Source organism: Stegostoma tigrinum, chromosome 11 (genome assembly GCF_030684315.1).
Source record: "Stegostoma tigrinum isolate sSteTig4 chromosome 11, sSteTig4.hap1, whole genome shotgun sequence".
NCBI lineage: Eukaryota > Metazoa > Chordata > Chondrichthyes > Orectolobiformes > Stegostomatidae > Stegostoma > Stegostoma tigrinum.
Genome location: NC_081364.1, coordinates 5,583,914 through 5,594,042, shown reverse-complemented (window position 1 = coordinate 5,594,042; position 10,129 = coordinate 5,583,914). Strand labels below are relative to the sequence as shown.

At 45.7% G+C, this 10,129-nt stretch overlaps 2 protein-coding genes across 7 annotated transcripts in view; one reads left to right on the top strand and one right to left on the bottom strand.

The window, feature by feature from the left end:
- abtb1 (ankyrin repeat and BTB (POZ) domain containing 1) overlaps positions 1–6,711 on the top strand; it is an 88,067-nt gene extending 81,356 nt beyond the window's left edge. For both annotated transcript variants that reach the window (XR_009446483.1, XM_059649724.1), the window contains one exon: positions 6,064–6,711. Coding sequence is in view for 1 of the 2 variants with exons in the window: in XM_059649724.1 (XP_059505707.1) it covers positions 6,064–6,108 (45 nt within the window). In the remaining variant the exon portion in view is untranslated. The remainder of the gene's footprint in view (positions 1–6,063) is intronic.
- The window catches only part of LOC125460208 (monoglyceride lipase-like), a 71,203-nt gene continuing 61,165 nt past the window's right edge, over positions 92–10,129 (bottom strand). For all 5 annotated transcript variants that reach the window (XM_059649728.1, XM_059649725.1, XM_059649729.1 and 2 more), the window contains 2 exons: positions 8,717–8,932; positions 92–420 (listed from right to left, as the gene is read on the bottom strand). In XM_059649728.1, coding sequence (XP_059505711.1) covers positions 298–420; positions 8,717–8,932 — 339 coding nt within the window. In that variant the 3' untranslated portion in view covers positions 92–297. The remainder of the gene's footprint in view (positions 421–8,716; positions 8,933–10,129) is intronic.

The following is a 10,129-nucleotide window of genomic DNA, read 5'->3' as shown; positions in this document are numbered from 1 at the left end:
AGGGCTTGAGAAATATCCACTGATTTTGGAAGAAATAATATTCCACACAGACACAAAGAGCAAACTAAGTCAGCATGGTTTTCAACTTTCTTGGTTGTATCGAATCGTAAAGTTCTGCAGCATGCTAAGTCGATGAACAGATGTTTCTTTTTCCATGAAATTCCTTTTATCAAAAAGCTTTTATTTTGTTGCTTAGATGGTTTGGAATTGGTTGAACTCCCTTCACCCTCTTTACCCCAAGTGTATTCAACCCTAAGGTAAATGAAACGCTTCCTCTTTATGCTTCGCAGTTTCATGTTAAATATTGACTTCCTGTGGCTTTGGTAATCTTTCCTCCAGCCATTTATCAATCAGGAGCATAACTTCAGCAACCACTTCTGGCAACTCGTTTTGGAGCTCATGAAAACAATTATTGAAGACCTGGTGCATGAGAGAGAGAGAAAGAGAGAGAGAGAGACGATGGTGATTAAAGAACAGTGCAATGATTGGTATTGAAACCATGCATTGTTTCTCACTGCAGAAACCAATCAGTGATGTGTTATTTGATGGGCTGAATGGTCTCCTTCAGAGCTGTAATAATTCTGTGAATGCTTTGTGTACCCTGAATTACTGATCTCATTATGAGAGCCAAAGTAGAAGTTGTTTTGTGACACACTGATATCCCAGCAACATTGAACAATACCACGCATCATCCTCCGACACTTCCGCCATTTACAATCCGACCCCACCACCCAAGACATTTTTCCATCCCCACCCCTGTCTGCTTTCCGGAGAGACCACTCTCTCCGTGACTCCCTTGTTCGCTCCACACTGCCCTCCAACCCCACCACACCCGGCACCTTCCCCTGCAACCGCAGGAAATGCTACACTTGTCCCCACACCTCCTCCCTCACCCCTATCGCAGGCCCCAAGATGACATTCCACATTAAGCAGAGGTTCACCTGCACATCTGCCAATGTGGTATACTGCATCCATTGTACCCGGTGCGGCTTCCTCTACATTGGGGAAACCAAGCGGAGGCTTGGGGACCGCTTTGCAGAACACCTCCGCTCAGTTCGCAACAAACAACTGCACCTCCCAGTCGCAAACCATTTCCACTCCCCCTCCCATTCTCTAGATGACATGTCCATCATGGGCCTCCTGCACTGCCACAATGATGCCACCCGAAGGTTGCAGGAACAGCAACTCATATTCCGCCTGGGAACCCTGCAGCCATATGGTATCAATGTGGACTTCACCAGTTTCAAAATCTCCCCTTCCCCTACTGCATCCCTCAACCAGCCTAGTTCGTCCCCTCCCCCCACTGCACCACACAACCAGCCCAGCTCTTCCCCCCCACCCACTGCATCCCAAAACCAGTCCAACCTGTCTCTGCCTCCCTAACCGGTTCTTCCTCTCACCCATCCCTTCCTCCCACACCAAGCCACACCCCCATCTACCTACTAACCTCATCCCACCTCCTTGACCTGTCCGTCTTCCCTGGACTGACCTATCCCCTCCCTACCTCCCCACCTATACTCTCTCCACCTATCTTCTTTACTCTCCATCTTCGGTCCGCCTCCCCCTCTCTCCCTATTTATTCCAGCTCCCTCTCCCCATCCCCCTCTCTGATGAAGGGTCTAGGCCTGAAACGTCAGCTTTTGTGCTCCTGTGATGCTGCTTGGCCTGCTGTGTTCATCCAGCCTCACATTTGATTACCTTGAATAGCCCATGAGTTCGGTTGTAGAGCCCTTATCTCAGTGAAGATCTTTGGGCAGGAAGCCCTGTTCCTTTTTAACTGGTGATACAAGATGCTTAGCAGTTTGCCACAAACATTGAAACAGATGCACATGCATAGCAAGAGGGAAATTCCATTCAGCCCCTTGAGGCTATCCACCTGAGATCATGGCTGATCTGTGGCCTAATTCTAAGTAGCTGCCTGTAGCCCATATCCCTTAATATTTCTCAATCAATGGACCTTTTACTGCCTCTGCTAAAACACACGTTGGCATGACGCAGTTGGTCTGAATTGTATTGAACTGAATTATATCTCTGTAGATGTTTATTAAACAACCTGTTCAGAGATGTTAAGACACACCATTAGAGTAGATAGGGCTTGCATGTAGGCCTCCTGGTAGGGACTCTATCAGTGTGCCTAACATGCTTGTATTGTATTCTGTGTGCATCTCTGATAACTCACTGGACCATCAGCAAAGATGACGTGCTTCAATTCCTTTTACATGTATCATGGGCAAGCCTGCTGCTAACTGATACAAATTGCATGATGACACTAATCTCATTTACCTTTGTTACACTGTTTTTATCCATTGGTGAACTCAAGGCATTCCTTTGGAATAATGACACCACTGAGTTGGATGTACTGTATGAATGAGCAATGTGGGTAGAGAAGGCAGTGAGGCAGAGGGGATGTTGCAGTTGAGTGAAGTTAATGGGAAGAAGGAGGGCCGGTTGTTCAGGCTGCCCAGCTGTCTGATGCTGGAAGTCATGATCATAGGAACAAGCAGCAGAAATAGGCCATTCGGCCCTTCAGGCCTCCTACACCGTTCAATAATACCATGGCTGATTTGGTTGTGGTCTCAGCTCCAGTTCCCTGTCTACCTTCACCCTCCTTGCCCCATCACCTTTGACTCCTTCCTGGATCAGAAATATATCTAAGCCCCCACCCCCCGGATAAATTCAATGACCTGACTAGTCTCTGAGGAAGGGAATAGCAGATAACTAAACCCTCAGAGAGAAAGCATTTCTCCAAATCTCTACCTTCAAAAAGTTACCTGTTTTTCTTAAATTGTGACCCTTAGTTCTAAGTTTCCCTTCTAACCGTGAACACCCTGCGACCGTATTTTCTGGACCAACACAGTGGCTCATGGTTAGCACTGCTGCCTCACAGTGCCAGGGACCAGGGTTAATTCCACCCTCAGGAATGTGTGTGGAGTTTGCACATTCTCCCCGTGTCTGTGTGAGTTTCCTCCGGGTGCTCCGGTTTCCTCCCACAGTCCGAAAATGTCTAGATTAGGTGGATTGGCCATGCTAAATTGCCCGTAGTGTTCACGGATTAGATTAGATTCCCTACAGTGTGGAAACAGGCCCTTCAGCCCAGCAAGTCCACACCGCCCCTTAAAGTATCCGACCCTGACCCATCCCCCTATAACCCACACACCTCTGAACACTACGGGCAATTTAGTATGGCTGCTCCACCCAGCCTGCACATCTTTGGACTGTGGAAGGAAACCGGAGCACCCGGAGGGAACCCACGCAGACATGGGGAGAATGTGCAAACTCCACACAGACAGTTGCCCGAGGCTGGAATCGAACCCAGGTCCCTGGCGCTGTGAGGCTGCAGTGCTAACCAGAGAACCACCGTACCGCCCAATGTGTAGCTTAGGTGGGCTATAGGGGAATGGGTCTGGGTGGGGTGCTCCAAGGGTCAGTGTGGACTTGTTGGGCTGAAGGGCCTGTTTCCACACTGTAGGGATTCTGTGTTCTCACAATCCCTGCAGGTAGACAGCACTGAACCACTAATACCAGCCATCACATATAATGAGCTAATCGTGCCTGGGCTGAAGGAAAGGCTCACAAGGAAGATTCCAAAGAAGGATTTCACGTGGAATCGTTATGACAGCATTTGTTGTTTCAAAGCTCAGGGGCCGGTGGGGGGGGGGGGGGGGGGGGAAGCGAGAATGTGGTAAGGGCCAAGGGAATAATTCTGGGTATGTTCCAACCCATCATAACGAAGGTGGGATTAGGCTGGCTTTTGAGCTGGCATAGATATGATGGGCCAATTGGCCACCTTCTGTGGTGTAATGATGCTGTATGACCTGTGTGAGGAAAACAGAGTCTTGAAGAACCTTGTAACTGAGATTGGTTAGATTTACGGTAACCATACATCTATCACCGATTGTCGTAAAAGCTCATCTGGTTCACCTACATTATTCAGGGGGAAATCCTTACCTAGTCTGACCTACAGTCAGTCAAAACCTCACATTACGTGGTTGACTCTTAACTGCCTCCTGGGCAATTAGGGAAAGGAAACAGGCTAGTTAGCTCACAGGAAGGAATAAGAAAGTGCTTTCTTGGTGAACAATGCTTCAGTTTTACACCATGGAATGTTGTGAGTCCATGTTTTAAATAAAGTTTTGGATTTTCATGTTTTGGAAATTTTTTTTAAACCAAAAAAATTTGATGTTTTCTACCAGGTTGGTAATTGTTTGAAAGAACTGTAAAACTGACTGAATAAAAACCAAAAGAGCTGCAGATGCTGTAAATCAGGAACAAAAAGACAAGTTGACAGAAAAGCTCAGTAGGCCTTGCAGCATCTGTGAAAAAAAAATCAGAGTTAACATTTCTGGTCTGGTGACCTCTCCCTTCCTCAGAGCTGTTGTTGTAAAGCTGGCACAGAAATAGTAGGAACTGCCGATTCTGGAGGAGCAGGAAAGCTTGACATTTCGGGTCAGGACCCTTCTTCAGAAAATTTCTTCAGAAACGTCAAGCTTTCCTGCTCCTCTGATGTTGTTTGTCCCGCTGTGTTCATCCAGCTTCACACCGTGCTACCTCTATTGTTGTAAAGCTGGCTGCTTGAGAGTGCACACTGGGAATCATGGCCTACTTCACCCTACCTAACATTGACCCAGCCCACCCTGTCTTAGTCCATCTGCTGCTGAAACCCCACATTCATGCCTCCAGGCTTGAAATTCCAATTCGCTGTCATGATGGCCTCCCACGTTCTACTCTAAGCATGAACTTTTCAATCAGTGTCCTAGCTTGCATCAAATCGTGTTCATCCATCAAAAGTTTGTGGGGCTACATTGACCCTTGGTTAAGTCATGCCTTGATTTGTGACGGAGCAGTAATGTTACTGGATGAGTAATCCCCAGCTCTGAGAGAGTAATCATCTGGGGACACACATTTGAATCCTGCTATGGCAGACGGTGAAATTTGAATTCATTTATACAGCCAGCCTAAAGGAGACTGTGTAACATCTCCTAGATAATAAAATGTGAGGCTGGATGAACACAGCAGGCCAAGCAGCATCTCAGGAGCACAAAAGCTGACGTTTCGGGCCTAGACCCTTCTGATGAAGGGTCTAGGCCCGAAACGTCAGCTTTTGTGCTCCTGAGATGCTGCTTGGCCTGCTGTGTTCATCCAGCCTCACATTTTATTATCTTGGAATCTCCAGCATCTGCAGTTCCCATTATCTCTGATACTGTGTAACATCTCCTGATTGTTGTAAAATTTCCATTTGGTTTGCTATTACTAGATACCTGGGTTGGAGTGTATTAGCTATGAGGAGAGGTTGGCCAAACTTGGATTGTTTGAGGTCAGAGTTTGAGGGCAACCTGATCAAAGTATACAAAATCATAAGAGGCATGGATAGGGTGGATAGTTAGAGACTGATTCCCAGAGTGGAAATATCAAATACTGAAGGGCATAGGTTTAAGAATGGTGGGGTGGGGTGGGGGGGGGGGGTGGGTGGTGGTGAAGTTTGAGGGAGATATGTGAGGAAAGGTTTTTACATAGACGGTGCTTGGTGCCTGGAATATGATGCCAGGGGAGGTGGTAGAAGCAGATAAGATGCCAATGTTTAAAAGGCATTCAGACAGACACATGAAGAGGCAGGGGATAAGGGATACAGACTATGAGAAAGCAGATGGGAATAGTTTAGAATGGCATTGTGGTTGGCACGAAGATGGTGGGCCAAATGGCTTGCTCTGTGCTGTCCTGTTCTAACATCTAGGTATTATTTTTGACCAACACAGACTTGATGGGGTGAAAGACCTTTTTCTATGCTGTGGACCTATGTCAACTCTATGATGAGTGTATTTTAGGGAGGGAAATCTGCTATTCCTACCTAATCTAGTCTACATGTGACTCTGGGTCCACAGCAATGTGGTTGACTCTGAACTGCCCTCTGGGCAAATTAGGGGGAGGCAATAAATCATGGACTAACCAGTGATACCCTTGTCCCATAAACAAATTAAAAGAAAGGTTCTGCCAGCACTGTAAGATTATTGCCCTCTCTCAATTCTATCTTCTTGAACATTCCCTGATTTTCTTTGCTGACTTCAGGGAGTGGAATGGATCACTACATCAATGGTGCTGAGGTGGAGATAGTCGACAGCATCAGGTTCCTGGGAGTGATGATCAGCAACAACTTGTCCTGGTCCACCTACGTTGACGCTACAATCAAGAAAACACGACAATGCCTCTACTTCCTAAGGAAGCTAAGGAAATCCAGCATGTCCACAAAGACCCTTCCCAATTTTTACAGAAGAACCATAGAAAGCATCCTACCTGGATTATTACAGCATGGTGTGGCAACTTCTCTTTCCTAAGACCACAGGCAATAACAGAGGGTCGTGAACACAGTCCAGTCCATCTCGCAAACCAGCCTCCCATCCATTGACTTCATCATCTATATTTCTCGTGGCATCAGGAAAGCAACTAATATAATCGAAGACCCCCCTCCCACCCCAGTGATACTCTCTACCACCATCTTCAATCAGTCAGAAGATATAAGAGTCTGTATACATGTACCAACAGATTCAAGAACAGCTTCTTCCCAGCTGTTGTCAGACTTTTGAATGGACCTCTTTAGTTTTAATGTTGGTCTGTCTCTCTGCAACTTCTCAGTAGCTGTAACACTGTATCTTGCACTGTTCTGTTACTCTGATGTGTAGTATGGCCTGCCTGAAGAGCATGTGAGACACTTTTCACTGTAACTCAGTACATGTCACAATAATAAATCAAATCAAACCAATGGTAACCGTGCCATGAACTGCCCAATTCCTAAGCCCTGAAATTCCCTCCTTCAGTATCTCTTCTCCTTTGTTTCTCTTCTGTAAAACTTACCCTATATGATGAAGTTTTGCCGTAATGACTTAGAACATAGAACATTACAGCGCAGTACAGGCCCTCGATGTTGTGCCGACCTATCATACTGATCTCAAGCCCATCTAACCTACACTATTCCATGTACGTCCATATGCTTATCCAATGACGACTTAACTGTACCTAAAGTTGGTGAATCTACTACTGTTGCAGGCAAAGCATTCCATTCCCTTACTACTCTCTGAGTAAAGAAACTACCTCTGACATCTGTCCTATATCTTTCACCCCTCAATTTAAAGCTATGCCCCCTCGTGCTCGCCGTCACCATCCAAGGAAAAAGGCTCTCCCTATCCACCCTCTCTAACCCTCTGATTATTTTATATGTTTCAATTAAGTCACCTCTCAAACACCTTCTCTCTAACGAAAACAGCCTCAAGTCCCTCAGCCTTTCCTCGTAAGACCTTCCCTCCACACCAGGCAACATCCTAGTAAATCTCCTCTGCACCCTTTCCAAAGCTTCCACATCCTTCTTATAATGCGGTGACCAGAACTGTACACAATACTCCAAGTGCGGCCGCACCAGAGTTTTGTACAGTTGCAGCATAACCTCTTCGTTCCGGAACTCGATCCCTCTATTAATAAAAGCTAAAACACTGTATGCCTTCTTAACAGCCCTGTCAACCTGGGTGGCAACTTTCAAGGATCTGTGTACATGGTCACCGAGATCTCTCTGCTCACCTACACTACCAAGAATCTTACCATTAGCCCAGTACTTTGCCTTCTGGTTACTCCTTGGTATGTGACTTGGTATCAGACATTTTTTTCAGTAACCTGGACTGTTTTGCAATGTTTAAGGTGTTGTGTGAATAGAGGTTAGTTATCATTGGAAGTCAAATTTCAAAGTGTATTCTGCAGACAGTCTGGAAAACTATGGCTAGTGGTGGCGGTGCTTTGGAAAATGGTCAAAAAAAAATACCGTTGTTACTGTCACATTATAATCAGGAGATTACACGGGCTGAGGCTACTACAAAGGACTACCCTACTCAACCTCTCCCCTTACCCAAAGCAATGTGACCCTCAGGTTAAACCACTGCCAGCCATCTCTCTCCGTCTCTCTCTAGTGAGAGAGCATCTCTCTGGGACTAGGGTGACATTTTAAACAGGAGAAAGGCACCAAGGAGGCTGAAAGTGTCTGTGAATTATTAACCTTTCAGTGTTGTCAAGGCATGAGAATTTGCCTTTTTTTTAAACATTCCATAGAATCCCTACAGTGCAGAAAGAGACCATTCAGCCTAAATCTTCACTGATCCTGCAAACGGCATCCCACCCAGACCGAGCCCCTATCCTCGTAACCCCACATTTATCCACAGCTAACCCATCCAGCCCGCACTTCCCTGAGCACTTTAGCATGGCCCATCCACCTAACCTGCGCATCTTTGGAGATAGTGGGAACTGCAGATGCTGGAGAATCCAAGATAACAAAGTGTGCAGCTGAATGAACACAGCAGAGAGGGTCGAGGCCCGAAACGTCAGCTTTTGTGCTCCTGAGATGCTGCTTGGCCTGCTGTGTTCATCCAGCTTCACACTTTGTTATCCCGCACATCTTTTGGACTGTGGGAAGGAACCCACACAAACAAAGGGAGAACATGCAGACTCCGCACAGGCAGTCACCTGAGGCTGGGATTGAACTCAGGTCCCCGGAGCTGCGAGACAGCAGTGCGAATCGCTGAGACACCATACTGCCCTATTGAGTTCTGAGAGATTGTGTGCATCTCTAACTGTAACCTTACACAGATTTAACATTAACTTTGTTAAAAGTCTTGGTGGAACTGATTTGACCAAAAAAAAAGACAAATGTATTATAGCGATTGTTCAGGGAAGTATACATTACCTTAAATGTTTTGTCTGTGCTGGCTACTTTTCCATACATGATATAGGACCCCCTGACATCAGACAGTTTGTCCATTTCACCATGTAATATCAGCAATGGCACTGTGATGATGGGAAATACTTTCTCGACTTTGCTCAGTGCAGTTAACACTTCAAAAGCGAATCGTACCCTGACAGGTACGTGGCAGTTGAGAGGGTCATTTATGTAGTCTTCCACCTGTAAGAACCAAAGTAACAGACCAAAGTAACTGAAGAAGGGTCTAGGCCCGAAATGTCAGCTTTCCTGCTCTTCTGATGCTGCTTGGCCTGCTGTGTTCATCCACACCTCCACACCTTGTTATCTCTTCCTACTACCTCTAAAGTAACAGACATCTTGTGCTGCAACTTCAACAAGAGTATCAAGGAATCCGCACATCAGATTGAAACAATTGAAATCTGAGCTGGAAGTGGAACTATTTGCTGTTTCAATTCTGAAATTGAGAATCCTTCGCAAAGCAAATTTTGAAAACAGGTGTAGGCTATTCAGCCCATTGAGTCTGCTGTACCATTCAAAGGGATTATGGGCGATTCTCTTAACTCAACACCATCTTCTTGCACTCTCCCCATACACTTGATGCCTTTAGATTCTAGATATCTACTTTGATGTACTCAGTGACTTGTCATTACCATAACCTAATGGAATAGTTAATTTCGCAGGCTCCCTATATGACTTCAGCCATTCTATCCATCCAGTCTGCCCTACCATTCAACGAAATCGTGGCAAATCGAACAATCCTCAACTCCTGTTTCCCATCTTTTTTCCATAACCCTTGATTCCCTTATGAATTAAAAATCTCAAACTTTTACATGCTTAATATCCTGGCCTTGACAGTCAATTGTGGTAAAGAATTCCTAATTTGGTGACCCCTATTCCAAGATGATGCCCTCTGCTCCTAGATTGTCTGACAAGGGGAAACATCTCCTACCCTGTCAAGTCTTTTGAGAATCGTGTACATTTCAATATGGTCACCTTCCATTCATCTAAACTCTAAACAGCACAGGCCTGGATCACTCAACCTCTCCTCAATAGACAGATCCCACGTGCCTGGTAATAGAAATAAAATATTGCAGCATTGGAAATCTGAAACAAAGATAGAGAATGCTGGAGAAAGTCAGCATTGGTAGGCGATGGCCTATCAGTGGTATTATCACTAGAGTATTCACCCACAGAGGTAATGTTCTGGGGAACTGGATTTGAATCCTGCCATGACAGGTGGTGGAATTTGAATTCAATAAATAATCTGGAGTTAAGACTTTAATGAAGACCGTGAAACTGTTATCAATTTTAGGGAAGATCTTTCTGAGTCACTAATGCCCTTTAGGGAAGGAAACTGCCATCCTTCCCTTGTCTGGCCTACATGTGACTCCAGACCCA